Source organism: Hyla sarda, chromosome 5, assembly GCF_029499605.1.
Source record: "Hyla sarda isolate aHylSar1 chromosome 5, aHylSar1.hap1, whole genome shotgun sequence".
In the NCBI taxonomy this organism is placed as follows: Eukaryota; Metazoa; Chordata; class Amphibia; order Anura; family Hylidae; genus Hyla; species Hyla sarda.
This window is the reverse complement of record NC_079193.1, coordinates 33365247-33383923: the sequence shown is the minus strand read 5'-3', so window position 1 is coordinate 33383923 and position 18677 is coordinate 33365247. Positions and strand designations below refer to the sequence as shown.

The 18677-nt window shown below is 48.6% G+C and overlaps 1 protein-coding gene across 6 annotated transcripts in view; it reads right to left on the bottom strand.

Annotated features, from left to right (window-relative positions):
* The window catches only part of LOC130273041 (macrophage mannose receptor 1-like), a 276050-nt gene that overhangs the window by 73758 nt on the left and 183615 nt on the right, over nucleotides 1–18677 (bottom strand). For all 6 annotated transcript variants that reach the window (XR_008843850.1, XM_056519198.1, XM_056519196.1 and 3 more), the window contains one exon: nucleotides 7277–7391. Coding sequence is in view for 5 of the 6 variants with exons in the window: in XM_056519198.1 (XP_056375173.1) it covers nucleotides 7277–7391 (115 nt within the window). In the remaining variant the exon portion in view is untranslated. The remainder of the gene's footprint in view (nucleotides 1–7276; nucleotides 7392–18677) is intronic.

The following is an 18677-nucleotide window of genomic DNA, read 5'->3' as shown; positions in this document are numbered from 1 at the left end:
AGTTCCCACACTTTTTTTTCCAGGACTTGACCCCTGGTGTAGTTTCCAAAATGGGGTCACATGTGGGGGGTTTCTGCTGTTCTGGCTCCATGGGAGGTTTGTAAAAGCACATGGCCCAGACTTCAATTCCAGCAAAATTCTTTCTCCAAAAGTCCAATGGCGCTCCTTCTGTTCTGAGACCTGTAGTGCAGAGCACCTAACGTCCACATATGGGGTATTTTCTTAAACGGGAGAAATTGGGCTTCAAATTTTAAGGTCCATTTTCTCCTATTACACCATGTGAAATTGAATAATTTGGAGTAACACCAACATTTTAGTGTTAAAAATCTAATTTTTTATTTTCTCATCCAAGTTCAACACAAACCCGTCAAGCACCTGTGAGGTGTTAAGGCTCACTATACCCCTTGTTACGTTGCTTGAAGGGTGTCGTTTCCCAATAGTGTGCTATGTGTTTTTTTTTTAGTTTAGTTTTTTTGCTGTTCTGGTACCCTGGGGACTTGCTAAATGCAACCATTTCAGCAAAATGCTCTTTCAAAAAGCCAAATTTCAATTTTCACGTACAAGTTCAAAGCAAAGTCGTCAATCACCTGTTAAATGGTCACTCTCATTAAAACTAATTTTTGCTATTGCACTCCTTATGGTAAATGAAAAATCTTTCTAATATACTTTGTTTAAAAAAAAATAAAGTTTTCTATATTTTATTTGTGCTTAAAAAAGCTCAAGAGCACATTTTACCCCAACTCATACACAGACTTTGGACAAAAGTCCAAACACAGGAAGTGCCGCCTGGAGTGCTGAGGGGGGTGTGTCCAGCCTCATCCAATCATAGCTCCTCTCACACATAACTGCCATATGCTGTTGGTTGGACACCCCCCCCCCTCAGCACCCCAGGCGGCACTTCCTGTGTTTGGACTTTGGTCCAAAGTCTGTGTATGAGTTGGGGTAAAATGTGCTCTTGAGCTTTTTTAAGCACAAATAAAACATAGAAAACTTCATTTTTTTTTAAACAAAGTATATTAGAAAGATTTTTCATTTACCATAAGGAGTGCAATAGCAAAAATTAGTTTTAATGAGAGTGCCCATTTAAGGCTCACTATACCCCTTGTTACTGTCACGATTCGGCTGGCAGGAGGTGGATCCTCTGTGCCAGAGAGGGATTGGCGTGGACCGTGCTAGTGGACCGGTTCTAAGTTACTACTGGTATTCACCAGAGCCCGCCGCAAAGCGGGATGGTCTTGCAGCGGCGGTAGTAACCAGGTCGTATCCACTAGCAACGGCTCAACCTCTCTGACTGCTGAAGATAGGCGCGGTACAAGGGAGTAGACAAGAGCAAGGTCGGACGTAGCAGAAGGTCGGGGCAGGCAGCAAGGATCGTAGTCAGGGGCAACGGCAGGAGGTCTGGAACACAGGCTAGGAACACACTAGGAAACGCTTTCACTGGCACAATGGCAACAAGATCCGGCGAGGGAGTGCAGGGGAAGTGAGGTATACATAGGGAGTGCACAGGTGAACACACTAATTAGACCAACTGCGCCAATCAGTGGCGCAGTGGCCCTTTAAATCGCAGAGACCCGGCGCGCGCGCGCCCTAGGGAGCGGGGCCGCGCGCGCCGGGACAGGACCGACGGAGAGCGAGTCAGGTACGGGAGCCGGGGTGCGCATCGCGAGCGGGCGCCACCCGCATCGCGAATCGCATCCCGGCTGGGGGCGGTATCGCAGCGCACCCGGTCAGTAGATCTGACCGGGGCGCTGCAGTAGCGAGGATGTTGCGAGCGCTCCGGGGAGGAGCGGGGACCCGGAGCGCTCGGCGTAACAGTACCCCCCCCCCTTGGGTCTCCCCCTCTTCTTGGAGCCTGAGAACCTGAGGACCAGACTTTTGTCTAGGATGTTGTCCTCAGGTTCCCAGGATCTCTCTTCAGGACCACAGCCCTCCCAATCAACCCAAAATTTTTTTTTCCCTCTGACCGTCTTGGAGGCCAGTATCTCCTTCACGGAGAAGATGTCAGAAGAACCGGAAACAGGAGTGGGAGAAACAAGTTTGGGAGAGAAACGGTTGATGATGAGTGGTTTAAGGAGAGAGACATGAAAGGCATTGGGAATACGAAGAGAAGGAGGAAGAAGAAGTTTGTAAGAGACAGGATTAATTTGGCACAAGATTTTGAAAGGACCCAGATAGCGTGGTCCCAGTTTGTAACTGGGGACACGGAAGCGGACATATTTAGCGGAGAGCCATACCTTGTCTCCGGGAGAAAAAATGGAGGAAGCTGTTCTTTTCTTATCGGCAAACTTTTTCATGCGAGATGAAGCCTGTAAAAGAGAATTTTGGGTCTCTTTCCATATGGTGGAAAGATCACGAGTCACTTCATCCACAGCGGGCAAACCAGAGGGCAAGGGAGTAGGGAGGGGGGGGAAGAGGGTGACGGCCGTACACCACGAAAAATGGGGATTTAGCAGAAGATTCAGAGACTCTGAAGTTGTACGAGAATTCGGCCCATGGTAGAAGATCTGCCCAGTCATCCTGGCGGGAGGAAACAAAATGCCGTAAATAGTCACCCAGGACCTGGTTAATTCTTTCTACTTGCCCATTGGATTGAGGATGATAAGCAGAAGAGAAGTTTAATTTAATCTTGAGTTGTTTACAGAGAGCCCTCCAGAATTTTGACACGAATTGGACGCCTCTATCCGAGACGATCTGCGTGGGCAAACCGTGAAGACGAAAAATGTGTACAAAAAATTGTTTTGCCAACTGAGGCGCTGAAGGAAGACCAGGAAGAGGAATAAAATGTGCCATCTTGGAAAATCGATCAACGACCACCCAAACAACAGTGTTGCCACGGGATGGGGGTAAGTCTGTAATAAAGTCCATACCAATCAGAGACCAAGGCTGTTCGGGACAGGCAGAGGATGAAGGAGACCAGCAGGCTTCTGGCGAGGAGTCTTATCCCGGGCACAGACAGTACAGGCCCGCACAAAATCAACAACATCCGTCTCCAGAGTCGGCCACCAATAGAAACGAGAGATGAGTTGCAAGGACTTTTTGATGCCCGCATGGCCTGCGAGGTGGGAGGAGTGACCCCATTTGAGAATCCCGAGACGTTGGCGTGGAGAAACGAAGGTCTTCCCTGGAGGAGTTTGCCTGATGGAGACTGGAGAAGTGGAGATCAGACAGTCAGGAGGAATGATGTGTTGCGGAGAGACCTCTACTTCCGAGGCATCCGAGGAACGAGAGAGAGCATCGGCCCTAATGTTCTTGTCGGCAGGGCGAAAATGAATTTCAAAGTTAAAACGGGCAAAGAACAACGACCACCTGGCCTGGCGAGGATTCAGCCGTTGGGCAGACTGGAGATAGGAGAGATTCTTGTGATCGGTGTAAATGATAACTGGAAATTTTGATTCCTCCAGCAGATGCCTCCATTCCTCAAGTGCCAATTTAATGGCCAGTAGTTCTCGATCCCCGATGGAGTAGTTCCTCTCCGCCGGAGAGAAGGTCCTAGAAAAAAAAACACAAGTAACAGCATGCCCGGAAGAATTTTTTTGTAGAAGGACCGCTCCAGCTCCCACTGAGGAGGCATCAACCTCCAATAGGAAGGGTTTAGATGGGTCAGGTCTGGAGAGCACGGGAGCAGAAGAAAAGGCAGACTTGAGCCGTTTAAATGCGTCTTCCGCTTGGGGAGACCAGGACTTAGGATTGGCATTCTTCTTGGTTAAAGCCACGATAGGAGCCACAATAGTGGAAAAATGTGGAATAAATTGTCTGTAATAATTGGCGAACCCCAAAAAACGTTGGATAGCACGGAGTCCGGAGGGGCGTGGCCAATCTAAGACGGCAGAGAGTTTATCTGGGTCCATTTGTAGTCCCTGGCCAGAGACCAAGTATCCTAGGAAAGGAAGACATTGACATTCAAACAGACATTTCTCCATTTTGGCATAAAGTTGATTGTCTCGAAGTCTCTGAAGAACCATGCGGACATGCTGGCGATGTTCTTCTAAGTTGGCAGAAAAAATCAGAATATCGTCCAGATACACAACAACACAGGAATATAAGAGATCACGAAAAATTTCATTAACAAAGTCTTGGAAGACGGCAGGGGCGTTGCACAGGCCAAAGGGCATGACCAGATACTCAAAGTGTCCATCTCTAGTGTTAAATGCAGTTTTCCATTCGTCCCCCTCCCTGATGCGGATGAGATTATAAGCACCTCTTAAGTCCAGTTTGGTAAAGATGTGGGCACCTTGAAGGCAATCAAAGAGTTCTGAGATAAGAGGTAGGGGGTAGCGGTTCTTTACCGTGATTTTATTAAGTCCGCGGTAATCAATGCAAGGACGTAGGGAGCCATCTTTTTTGGACACAAAGAAAAATCCAGCTCCGGCAGGAGAGGAGGATTTGCGGATAAACCCCTTTTTAAAATTTTCCTGGATGTATTCAGACATAGCAAGAGTCTCTGGGGCGGACAGAGGATAAATTCTGCCCCGGGGTGGAGTAGTGCCCGGGAGGAGGTCAATAGGACAGTCATAAGGCCTGTGAGGAGGTAAAGTCTCAGCTTGTTTTTTGCAAAATACGTCAGCATAGTCCATATAAGCCTTAGGGAGACCGGTTACAGGGGGACCCACAGGGTCACGGCAGGGAGTACTGGGAACCGGTTTAAGACAGTCCTTGAAACAAGAAGTACCCCAGCTCTTGATCTCTCCTGTGGACCAATCAAGGGTTGGGGAATGGCGTTGAAGCCACGGTAGTCCAAGGAGAATTTCGGAAGTGCAATTGGAGAGGACCAAAAACTCAATTTTTTCGTGATGAGGTCCGATGCACATTAGGAGGGGCTCCGTGCGGTAACGCACGGTACAGTCCAATCTTTCATTGTTAACATAATTGATGTAGAGGGGTCTGGCGAGACTGGTCACCGGGATGTTGAACCTGTTGATGAGAGAGGCCAAAATAAAATTTCCTGCAGATCCGGAATCCAAGAAGGCCATAGTAGAGAAGGAGAAGGTAGAGGCAGATATCCGCACAGGCACAGTAAGGCGTGGAGAAGCAGAGTTGACATCAAGAACTGTCTCACCTTTGTGCGGAGTCAGCGTACGTCTTTCCAGGCGGGGAGGACGGATAGGACAATCCTTCAGGAAGTGTTCGGTACCGGCACAGTACAGGCAAAGATTCTCCATGCGGCGTCGTGTCCTCTCTTGAGGTGTCAAGCGAGACCGGTCAACTTGCATAGCCTCCACGGCGGGAGGCACAGGAACGGATTGCAGAGGACCAGAGGAGAGAGGAGCCGGGGAGAAAAAACGCCTCGTGCGAACAAAGTCCATATCCTGGCGGAGCTCCTGACACCTTTCGGAAAAACGCATGTCAATGCGAGTGGCTAGATGAATGAGTTCATGCAGGTTAGCAGGAATTTCTCGTGCGGCCAGAACATCTTTAATGTTGCTGGATAGGCCTTTTTTAAAGGTCGCGCAGAGGGCCTCATTATTCCAGGATAATTCGGAAGCAAGAGTACGGAATTGGATGGCGTACTCGCCAACGGAAGAATTACCCTGGACCAGGTTCAGCAGGGCAGTCTCAGCAGAAGAGGCTCGGGCAGGTTCCTCAAAGACACTTCGAATTTCCGAGAAGAAGGAGTGTACAGAGGCAGTGACGGGGTCATTGCGGTCCCAGAGCGGTGTGGCCCATGACAGAGCTTTCCCAGACAGAAGGCTGACTACGAAAGCCACCTTAGACCTTTCAGTAGGAAACTGGTCCGACATCATCTCCAAGTGCAGGGAACATTGCGAAAGAAAGCCACGGCAAAACTTAGAGTCCCCATCAAATTTATCCGGCAAGGATAGTCGTAGGCCGGAAGCGGCCACTCGCTGCGGAGGAGGTGCAGGAGCTGGCGGAGGAGATGATTGCTGAAGCTGTGGTAGTAGCTGCTGTAGCATCACGGTCAGTTGAGACAGCTGGTGGCCTTGTTGCGCTATCTGTTGCGACTGCTGGGCGACCACCGTGGTGAGGTCGGCGACAACTGGCAGTGGAACTTCAGCGGGATCCATGGCCGGATCTACTGTCACGATTCGGCTGGCAGGAGGTGGATCCTCTGTGCCAGAGAGGGATTGGCGTGGACCGTGCTAGTGGACCGGTTCTAAGTTACTACTGGTATTCACCAGAGCCCGCCGCAAAGCGGGATGGTCTTGCAGCGGCGGTAGTAACCAGGTCGTATCCACTAGCAACGGCTCAACCTCTCTGACTGCTGAAGATAGGCGCGGTACAAGGGAGTAGACAAGAGCAAGGTCGGACGTAGCAGAAGGTCGGGGCAGGCAGCAAGGATCGTAGTCAGGGGCAACGGCAGGAGGTCTGGAACACAGGCTAGGAACACACTAGGAAACGCTTTCACTGGCACAATGGCAACAAGATCCGGCGAGGGAGTGCAGGGGAAGTGAGGTATACATAGGGAGTGCACAGGTGAACACACTAATTAGACCAACTGCGCCAATCAGTGGCACAGTGGCCCTTTAAATCGCAGAGACCCGGCGCGCGCGCGCCCTAGGGAGCGGGGCCGCGCGCGCCGGGACAGGACCGACGGAGAGCGAGTCAGGTACGGGAGCCGGGGTGCGCATCGCGAGCGGGCGCCACCCGCATCGCGAATCGCATCCCGGCTGGGGGCGGTATCGCAGCGCACCCGGTCAGTAGATCTGACCGGGGCGCTGCAGTAGCGAGGATGTTGCGAGCGCTCAGGGGAGGAGCGGGGACCCGGAGCGCTCGGCGTAACAGTTACATTCCTTGAGCGATGTAGTTTCCAAAATAGTGTGCCACGTGTTTTTTTTTTTTTTTTTTTTTTTTGCTGTTCTGGCACCATGGGGGCTTCCTAAATGCAACATGGCCCTCAAAAACCATGACAGCAAAATTTGTTTTAAAAAAATCCCACAGTTGCTCTTTCCCTCTTGTTCCATGTTGTGAGCCTGTAGAGCACTTTATGTCAACATATGAGGTATTTCCATACTTGAAAGAAATTGGGCTACAAATTTTGGGGTGCTCTTTCTCCTTTTACCACTTTTAAAAATGAAACAAATGGGTCTACATGTACATGTTAGTGTGAAGATACCGGAGAAGATTTCAGGAGATCCCCGCCACGGACCGGGACAAGGTTAGTAACGTTGTCATCAGTGTCACCTGCACTACCTGTCAGTACCGACAGATTACACTGGTGACAGATCTTCTTTAAGCCAGAAATAAATATAAAATCTTGGAAATCCCTTTAATAAAAAATTACAGAAAACACAGTACAAAAAGTCTATACAATACTTACATTGTACCAAATCATCGTTTATGGTGACCAAGTTTCCTCCTAAGTACTGACATTCACGTTTGGCATTATGCCAGTGAACTCCTTCATCTTTTCCTGTGCCAAATATTCCATAACACTGAAATATATTAATAGAATTATGTTATAATTTGATATCAATCTTCTTATATGAAATGAATTACACAACATAAGAATTTATAATATCATCTTAATATAGCAATAAAGCCATGAGGTGCAATTGAAAAATGTTAAAGGGGTTATCCAGAAAAAAACATATATATATATATATATATATATATACTGGCTCCAGAAAGATAAACAGATTTGTAAATTACTTCTATTAAAAAACCTTAATCCTTTCAGTACTTATGAGCTGCTGAAGTTGAGTTGTTCTTTTCTGTCTAAGTGCTCTCTGATGACACGTGTCTCGGGAACCGCCCAGTTTAGAAGCAAATCCCCATAGCAAACCTCTTCTACTCTGTGCAGTTCCCGAGACAAGCAGAGATGTCAGCAGAGAGCACTGTTGCCAGACAGAAAACAACAACTAAACTTCAGCAGCTGAAAATTATTGCAAGGATTAAGATTTTTTTATTAGAAGTAATTTACAAATCTGTTTACATTTCTGGAGCCAGTTGATTTAAAAAAAAAAAAAAAAAAAAAAAAAGGTTTTTCCTGGAATACCCCTTTAAGTTTACCTTACACATATAGAAAAGGAAAAAATTAGCACAAACTCATCTCACCATTCAATTGTTCCCATCACAGAGGGTTGTATGTGGAAGCAAGGAAAGTAGTTGGGCAGGATCCCAGGAGAACACGTAGTAGAAAAAAATTATGATTCCAGCTCCCATAAAAAGCATAAATCTTTAATCAATCCATAAAAAAATAGTGCAAAAACCCAAGATGGTAAAAGCCAAATGAAACACTGACGCATTTCGGCTGATCAATAAACCTTAATCAGGGCTTTAAACTACAGGAGGATCATACCTGATATATATATATATATATATATATATATATATATATATGTATCTGAAATCCAAAGCAGGTCAGTTTGTTTTAGACACGCCCCCAGAGTGGCGTGGTCACATGATTGGTAATTAGTTCTCTCACTCTTAATCCCTGTGGGCATCTGATGTTGAAACCGAGGATCCGTTTAATGCCTCGGGGCATTAGAGTTGTCCCTCGCAAATGTAGATAATTTTCTAACCAGCTTTTCCTCCAGTGATTTTTCCAGTAACAAAAGAGAAAAAAAACACCTGGCTTAAAGGGGTACATAAATTTACATAGGCTACATCATGTATGGTTGCATTTATAGTTTCCTTCACAGTTAATGGGGTACTCCGCTGCTCAGTGTTTGGAACAAACTGTTCCTAACGCTTGAGCCGGCGTCGGGAGCTCGTGATGTCATGGCCCCGCCCCCTCATGCCATTATGCCCCGCCCCTCAATGCAAGTCTATGGGAGGGGGCATGACAACTGTCACGCCCCCTCCCATAGACTTGCATTGAGGGGGCGTGATGTCATGAGGGGGCGGGGCTATGATGTCATGAGCTCCCAGTGACGGCTCAAGCGTTCAGAACAGTTTGTTCCAAACACTGAGCAGCGGAGTACCCCTTTAACTGTAAAGGAAACTATAAATGCAATCATACGAGATGTAGCCTATGTAAATTTATGCGCACATCCGTCAGGTTCAATCTCTATCCACCAATACCTCATATGGAATAAAATCATCCATAAATTGTGAAACGACACATGTAATCTGTTCAGCTATCTGCCGGACCTGCAACCTAAAATACATAGGATACACAACCAGGAAACTTAAAGGGGTATTCCAGGAAAAAAAACTCTTTTTTATATATCAACTGGCTCCAGAAAGTTAAACAGATTTGTAAATTACTTCTATTAAAAAATCTTAATCCTTTCAGTACTTATGAGCTTCTGAAGTTAAGGTTGTTCTTTACTGTCTAAATCCTCTCTGATGACACCTGTCTCGGGAAACGCACAGTTAAGAAGAGGTTTGCTATGGGGATTTGCTTCGTTTCCCGAGACAGGTGTCATCAGAGAGAACTTAGACAGAAAAGAACAACCTTAACATCAGAAGCTCATAAGTACTGGAAGGATTAAGATTTTCTGGAACCAGTTGATATATATAAAAAAAAGTTTTTTCCTGGAATACCCCTTTAATCCTTTCAGTACTTATGAGCTTCTGAAGTTAAGGTTGTTCTTTTCTGTCTAAGTGCTCTCTGATGACACATATCTCGGGAACCGCCCAGTTTAGAAGCAAATCCTCATAGCAAGCCTCTTCTAAACTGGGCGGTTCCCGAGACATGTGTCATCAGAGAGGATTTAGACAGAAAAGAACAACCTTAACTTCAGAAGCTCATAAGTACTGAAAGGATTAAGATTTTTTTATAGAAGTAATTTACAAATCTGTTTAACTTTCTGGAGCCAGTTGATATAAAAAATAAAGTATTTTCCTGGAATACCCCTTTAAAACAAGAATTGCTGAACATCTACAAATGCCGCAAGCTATGGATGGAACTCACAGATCGATGTCTGGACTAGCACTTCTTTGAAGACCACGCAGGAATCCTGTCCAGCTTGCAAGTTCAAGGAATTGAGAGAGTTAAAGGGGAACTCCGTTGCCCCAGCGTTTGGAACATTTTGTTCCGATCGCTTGGAGCAGGCGGTGGGTGTTGTGACATCACAGTCATGCCTCCTCGTGATCTTGCCATGCCCCTTCTCATAGACGTGCACTGAGAAGGCGGGGCATCACGAGGGGTATGGGGGTATGGGCGTGACATCATGACACCCAACACTGGCGCCCAGCATTCTAAACAAACTCCGGGTGATGCACAAAGATCATGGGGGTCCCCAACGGCAGGACCTCCACGATCAGACATCTTATCCCCCATCCTTTGCATAGGGGATAAGATGTCTAGGGGCAAAGTACCCCTTTAAACCTCCCGGCCGGGGTGGAGGCTGGGGTAAGCTGGTGTTCAGACGGGTGGCATTTTGGATTTTCCTTTTAGACACCAGACACTTACTAGGATTAAATTACAAAAATGATGTTTTTTAGACAAGAGTATTGCTAGTAATGATAGAATATCCATTTTAGTGTTGTTCGATTTCTACATTTATCCCACATACCTGATCCTGCACTGGCCTGTAGCTGCCAATCATGTGACCACGCCACTCTGGGGGCGTGTTTAGAATGAACTACCCTGCTTTGGATTTCAGGTATATATATATATATATATATATATATATATATATATCAGGTATGATGATTAAGGTAACACGTTGGTGTGTTTTTGCACTATTTTTTAATGGATTGATTAACCCCTTAAGGACACAGCCCATTATGACCTTAACCTGTTGGGGACTGTTGGGGCATACAGGTACTCCCTCGCATCCTGGTACTTAAGGACGGAGGGCGTACCTGTACGCCCTCCGTATTTCCGATCACCACTGCACACCGGGTGGTGATTGGACCGGGATGACTGCTGATATCTATCAGCAGGCATCCCGTGCAAATGCCTGGGGGGGGGGGGTGTCCTGAACCCCCAAATGTCAATTCAGACTGGCGATTTGCGGTGATTCCAGGCCAATCGGGTCACAGGTGACCCGATCGCCCGGAAAATAAGAGTCATCAGAGCTGTCACAGGCAGCATCTGATCAGCGGCGGCGGTGGTGGCAGCAGGAGGAGGCATGCCGGAAAGTGCTGCGGTGGAGGAGGCTGGTAAGTGATGGCTGGTAAGTGATCTTCACTGTGGCTGTCTGGGCATGCTGGAAGTTGTAGTTTTGCAGCATCTGGAGGGCCACAGTTTGGAGACCACTGTGAAGTGGTCTCCAAACTGTGGTCCTCCAGATGTTGCAAACCTACAACTTTCAGCATGCTCAAACTCCCAGTGGAAAACTTACTGTGAACCCCCGCCAGTGCGAATGTACCCAAAAAACACTACACTACACTAACACATGATAAAAAGTAAAACACTACATATGCACCCCCTTACACATTGTCCCCCCCCCCCAATAAAAATGAAAAACGTCTCGTACGGCAGTGTTTCCAAAACAGAGCCTCCAGCTGTTGCAAAACCACAACTCCCAGTATTGCCGGACAGCCATTGACTGTGCTGGCAGGCTGGGAGTCTTGAAACAGCTGGAGGCTCCGTGTAAATGCTCACTGCACCCCTTATTAAATTCTGTGAGGGGTGTAGTTTCCAAAATGGAGTCACATGTGGGGTGGGGTCCACTGTTCTGGCACCACGGGGGTCTTTGTAAACGCACATGGCCCACGACTTCCATTCCAACCAAATTCTCTCTCCAAAAGCCCAATGGCACTCCTTCTCTTCTAAGCATTGTAATGCGCCCGCAGAGCACTTTACATCCACATATTGGGGTAGCACCAGCTATCTTTTTTATTTAATTTTTACGTCCCAATTTAACGAAAGTTCGTAAATCACCTGTGGGGTGTTAAGGCTCACTGTACCCCTTGTTACTGTTACGCTGAGCGCTCCGGGCCCCCTGCTGGCCTCGGAGCGCTCACAGCGTGTGTCCCCAGGCAGCGCTTCGGAGTCTCGGCATGTGCATCCCCGCTCTCTAGGGCGCGCATGCACCGGGACGCTTAGATCTAAAGGACCAATGCACAGGTGATTGGTGCCTGGTCCAAACTGGTTTATTAAGGGTTAAGCCTTGTGAGAGGGAGTGAAGTTTGGACTTAATTAGGCCTCACTTGTGCACTGCCTATAAGTACCGTCTCCTCCCACAGCCTCCTGATGGATCTTTGTTGCCTTTGTGCCTGAGAGAAAGCATTCCTTGTTCCTGTGTTACCCTGCCTGTTGCCGTTCCTGTTGCTGCTGACTACCGCCTGTGAACCTGTGCTGCCTTCCCTGACCACTTGCTACATCTGACTACGCCTTTGCCTGATCCTCTTGTACCTTGCCTTATCTCAGTAGCCAGAGAGGTTGAGTCGCTACTGGGTGGAACGACCTGGGGGTTACTTGCCGCAGCAAGTCCATCCCGCTTTGCGGCGGGCTCTGGTGAAAACCAGTAACTCCTTAGACTCTGTTCCCCTGGTACGGCCCACGTCATCACCTCTCTGGCACAGCGGATCCACCACCAGCCTCAGCTACCAGCCCGGATCCTGACAGTAAGATCCGGCCATGGATCCCGCTGAGGTACCTGTTCCTGGGGATCTTGCAGCCTTGCTCACCGAGCAAGCACGTCAGCTACACCAGCTTCTAGCCCTGCTCCAGCAACTCCAGTCAGCTCAGCAGCAATCGCCACCACAGCCTGCTGTCGCTTCCCGCTCTTGTTTCCACCTGTCCTTGCCAGACAAATATGATGGAGACTCCAAGCTGTGCCGTGGGTTCCTGACACAATGCTCCTTGCATCTCGAGTTGATGGCATACCTGTTCCCCTCAGAACGTGCCAAAGTGGCATTCATAGTCAGCCTACTCTCCGGGAAGGCTCTGGCCTGGGCTACGCCGCTATGGGACCGCAACGATCCTGCCACTGCCAATGTCCACTCCTTCCTACGAGAATTCCGGACTGTTTTTGAGGAACCTGCCCGGGTTGCCTCTGCAGAGACTGCTTTATTAAACTTGTCCCAAGGAAGTTCTTCTGTGGGCGATTACGCCATACATTTCCGTACTCTGGCCTCAGAACTTTCTTGGAATAATGAGGCGCTCTGTGCTATTTTTATGAAGGGCTTGTCAAGCAACATAAAGGATGTTCTAGCCGCACGTGAGATGCTGTCCTCTCTGGGTGACCTCATCCATTTGGCCACCAGGATTGATTTGCATTTCGACGAGAGGAACTCCGTCAGGAGAAAGGAAATGTTTGTATTAGACGCTATCCTCGTTCGGCTCCTGTCTTCCTGCGTCCACTGCAACCCTCTACTGGGCCTCTTGCCAAGGAAGCCAAGCATGTGGATCGGTCACGCCTGACCCCTCAAGAAAGGAACTGCCGCAGAGACGAGAATCTGTACTGTGGCAGTACACAACATTTCCTAAAAGACTGTCCTCTCCGTCCGCCTCGTCCGGGAAACGCGCACCTTGTTACGTTGGAGAGGCGTTGCTAGCTGTGAACGCTACCTCTCCACGCCTTACGGTGTCTGTGCGAATCTGTGTCCCAGCCAAGACATCCTTCGTTGCTATTGCCTTTCTGGATTCCGGCTCCGCAACTTCATTGACGCCTCACTTATAAGCAAGTTTAATATTCCTGTGGTCCGTCTTGTCAAGTCCTACTACATTACCACTGTCAATGGTGAGAGACTGGATGCTACCGTTCTCTACCGTACTGAACCCCTCCAGATGTCTGTTGGAGTACTTCATTCTGAGAAATTGGAGTTTCTTGTTCTTCCTCACTGTACTTCGGAGATTCTGCTAGGTCTGCCCTGGCTCCAGCGTCACAGTCCTGTCCTGGATTGGTCCTCCGGAGAGATCCGAAGTTGGGGGTCATCTTGTTTTGGCAAATGTCTCCTGCCATTTCAGCTAAACGTGCATCTTATACTCCACCTCCTCCAGGCCTTCCGGAACCATATTTGGACTTTGCAGATGTCTTCTGTAAAAAGCAAGCAGAGACTTTGCCCCCTCATAGGCCTTATGATTGTCCTATAGACCTCATGCCTGGCACCACTCCACCTCGAGGAAGAATTTACCCTCTCTCTCCAACTGAGACTCAAGCCATGTCAGAGTATATTCAGGAGAACCTACAGAGGGGGTTCATCAGGAAGTCTTCCTCACCTGCTGGAGCAGGTTTCTTCTTTGTCTCAAAGAAAGACGGCTCTATGCGACCCTGCATCGACTATCGTGGTCTAAACAAAATCACCATTAAGAACCGATACCCCCTTCCACTCATTTCAGAGCTCTTCGATCGACTTCGAGGTGCCAAGATCTTCACCAAATTGGATCTGAGAGGTGCCTATAATTTGGTCCGAATTCGAGAGGGAGACGAGTGGAAGACTGCCTTTAACACACGGGATGGTCACTTTGAGTATTTAGTCATGCCTTTTGGCCTATGTAATGCCCCGGCCATCTTTCAAGAATTTGTTAATGACATTTTCAGAGACCTTCTCTACACTTGTGTGGTGGTGTATCTGGATGATATCCTGATTTATTCTCCAAACCTTGAGCAACCCCGTACTCATGTTCGTCTGGTTCTGTCTCGTCTGAGAAGAAATCACCTTTATGCCGAGTTTGAGAAATGTCTCTTTGAACGATCTAGCCTGCCTTTTCTTGGTTACATCATCTCTGCACAAGGCCTACAGATGGACCCTTCTAAACTCTCAGCAGTTTTGGATTGGCCTCGTCCCACAGGTCTATGGGCCATACAGAGGTTCCTGGGTTTTGCCAATTATTACCGGCAATTTATTCCACATTACTCCACCCTGGTGGCTCCAATCGTGGCCCTGACTAAGAAAGGGGCCAATCCTAAGTCATGGACTCCTGAGACGAAGAGGCTTTCCACACCGTGAAGTCCGCCTTTGCTTCTGCACCTGTCCTCACCAGACCGGATTCCTCGAAGCCCTTCTTCTTAGAGGTGGATGCCTCCTCTGTTGGAGCCGGAGCCGTACTAACCCAGAAGTCCTCAAAGGGGAAATCCGTCACCTGTGGGGTTTTTTCCAAAACTTTCTCGCCTGCTGAGAGAAACTACTCAATCAGAGACAGAGAACTTCTTGCCATCAAGTTGGCGCTGGAAGAATGGAGACATCTCCTAGAGGGATCTGTTCACCCTGTGAACATATTTACGGACCACAAGAATCTGTCCTATCTTCAGTCAGCTCAAAGACTTAATCCCCACCAAGCCCGCTGGTCTCTGTTTTTCGCCCGGTTTAATTTTCTTATTCATTTCAGACCGGCTGCCAAAAACATCCGGGCTGACGCTCTCTCTCGCACCTCTGATGTCACCGGAGAAGAAGTGTCACCTCAGCATATCGTTCCTCCCGAGCGATTGATTGTTTCTGCTCCTGCGGATTTATGTATTTTTCCTCCAGGCAAGACCTTCGTTCCACCTCGTCTTCGTCTTAGGGTACTCAAGTGGGGACATTCTTCACTGGTGGCCGGCCATCCAGGTCTATAAAAAACCCTACTACTGATCTCCAGAAGGTTCTGGTGGCCATCTTTGGAGAGGGACGTTAAGGATTTCGTCCAGGCCTGTGCTGTGTGCGCCCGGGACAAGACACCCCGCCAGAGACCGGCAGGCCTGCTTCAGCCGCTGCCAGTTCCAGAGACTCCATGGTCCCATATCGCCATGGACTTTGTCACCGATCTCCCACCTTCTCATGGCAAAACAGTTATTTGGGTGGTTGTGGATCCGTTTTCCAAGATGGCGCACTTTGTACCTATGCCTGCTCTTCCTTCTGCGCCACTGCTGGCAAAACAATTTCTTTCTCAAATTTTTTGTCTCCATGGTCTGCCCACACACATTGTATCAGACAGAGGGGTACAGTTTGTGTCTAAGTTTTGGAGAGCCCTCTGTGGTCAACTGAAGATTAACAAGTCTCCTTTTTTCGTGGTGTATGGACGTCACCCTTTACCACCTCTTCCATTGCCCACCTCCTCGGAAGTACCCGCTGTCGATAATCTTGTCCGGGATTTTGTATCCATCTGGCGCGAGACGCGCCAATCTCTTCTTGCAGCCACCTCTCGCATGAAGACACAGGCCGATAAGAAACGTCGGGTTCCTCCAATTTTTGCCCCAGGGGACAAAGTGTGGCTGTCTTCCAAGTACATCCGATTTAGGGTCCCAAGTTACAAATTAGGTCCCCATTACTTGGGTCCCTACAGAATCAAGAAGAAAATGAATCCCGTGGTCTATCAGCTCCATCTCCCTTCCTCCCTCAGAATACCTAATTAATTTCATGTCTCCCTTCTGAAGCCAGCAATCTTCAACGTTTCTCCCCCAAGGACATTTCTCCCACTCCTGTGTCTGGAACTTCAGATGTGTTCTCCGTCAAGGAGATTTTGGCAGCCAAAGTGGTTAGAGGGAGAAAATTCTTTCTGGTCGACTGGGAGGGCTGCGGTCCTGAAAAGAGATCTTGGGAGCCGGAGGAGAACATCCTAGACCGCGGCCTCATCCTCAAGTTCTTGGGTACCAAAAAGAGGGGGAGACCAAGGGGGGGGGGGGTACTGTTACGCTGCTGAGCGCTCCAGGCCCCCTGCTGGCCTCGGAGCGCTTACAGCGTGTGTCCCCAGGCAGCGCTTCGGAGTCTCGGCATGTGCATCCCCGCTCTCTAGGGCGCGCATGCACTGGGACGCTTAGATCTAAAGGACCAATGCACAGGTGATTGGTGCCTGGTCCAAACTGGTTTATTAAGGGTTAAGCCTTGTGAGAGGGAGTGCTGTTTGGACTTAATTAGGCCTCACCTGTGCACTGCCTATAAGTACCGTCTCCTCCCACAGCTTCCTGACGGATCTTTGTTGCCTTTGTGTCTGAGAGAAAGCATTCCTTGTTCCTGTGTTACCCTGCCTGTTGCCGTTCCCGTTGCTACTGACTACTGCCTGTGAACCTGTGCTGCCTTCCCTGACCACTTGCTAGGTCTGACTACGCCTTTGCCTGATCCTCTTGTACCTTGCCTTATCTCAGCAGCCAGAGAGGTTGAGTCGCTACTGGGTGGAACGACCTGGGGGTTACTTGCCGCAGCAAGTCCATCCCGCTTTGCGGCGGGCTCTGGTGAAAACAAGTAACTCCTTAGACTCCATTCCCCTGGTACGGCCCATGTCATCACCTCTCTGGCACAGCGGATCCACCACCAGCCTCAGCTACCAGCCCGGATCCTGACAGTTACGTTCCTTGATGGGTGTAGTTTCCAAAATAGTATGCCATGTGTATTTTTTTTTACTGTTCTGGCATCATGGGGGCTTCCTAAATGCGACATGCCCCCTAAAAACCATTTTTGCTAAATTTGCTCTCTAAAAGCCCAATGTCGCTCCTTCCCTTCTGAGCCCTCTAGTGCACCCACAGAGCACTTGACATCCACATATGAGGTATTTCCTTACTCAAGAGAAATGGGGTTACACATTTTGGGGGGCATTTTCTCCTATTACTCCTTGTGAAAATGAAAAGTTTCGAGTAACACCAGCATTTTAGTGTTAAAAATCACATTTTTCATTTTCACGTCCCACTTTAATGAAAGTTCATCAATCACCTGCGGGGTGTTAAGGCTCACTGAACCCCTTGTTACGTTCCTTGAGGGGTGTAGTTTTCAAAATAGTATGCCATGTGTTTTTTTTTTTTTATACTGTTCTGGCATCATGGGGCTTCCTAAATGGGACATGCCCCCCAAAAACCATTTCAGCAAAATTCGCTCTCCAAAATGCCATTGTCGCTCCTTCCCTTCTGAGCCCTCTAGTGCACCCACAGAGCACTTTACATCCACATATGAGGTATTTCCTTACTCGAGAGAAAATTTATTACATGTTTTGGTGGGCCTTTTTACCTTTTACCCCTTGTAAAAATGAAAAAAAAAAAAAACAATGGGGCTACAATAACATTTTTGTGTAAAGATTTTAATTTTTCTCCTCCATTTTGCTACTATTCCTGTGAAACAACTAAAGGGTTAAACTTTTTGAATGTAATTTTGAATACTTTGAGGGGTGCAGTTTTCATAATGGGGTCCATTATAGGGGATTTCCAAAATAAACACCATCAAATTCACTTCTAAACTTAACTGGTCCCTGAAAAATTCAGATTTTGAAATTTTAGGGAAATATTGGTGTTACGCCGAGCGCTCCGGGTCCCCGCTCCTCCCCGGAGCGCTCGCTACACTCTCTCCGCTGCAGCGCTCCGGTCAGATCCACTGACCCGGGGCGCTGCGATTCTGCTTCCAGCCGGGATGCGATTCGCGATGCGGGTAGCGCCCGCTCGCGATGCGCACCCCGGCTCCCGTACCTGACTCGCTCTCCCTCGGTCCTGTCCCGGCGCGCGCGGCCCCGCTCCCTAGGGCGCGCGCGCGCCGGGTCTTTGCGATTTAAAGGGCCACTGCGCCGCTGATTGGCGCAGTGATTCCAATTAGTGTCTTCACCTGTGCACTTCCCTATATCACCTCACTTCCCCTGCACTTCCCTGCCGGATCTTGTTGCCATTGTGCCAGTGAAAGCGTTCCTTGTATGTTCCTAGCCTGTGTTCCAGACCTCCTGCCGTTGCCCCTGACTACGATCCTTGCTGCCTGCCCCGACCTTCTGCTACGTCCGACCTTGCTTCTGTCTACTCCCTTGTACCGCGCCTATCTTCAGCAGCCAGAGAGGTTGAGCCGTTGCTAGTGGATACGACCTGGTCACTACCGCCGCAGCAAGACCATCCCGCTTTGCGGCGGGCTCTGGTGAAAACCAGTAGTGACTTAGAACCGATCCACTAGCACGGTCCACGCCAATCCCTCTCTGGCACAGAGGATCCACTACC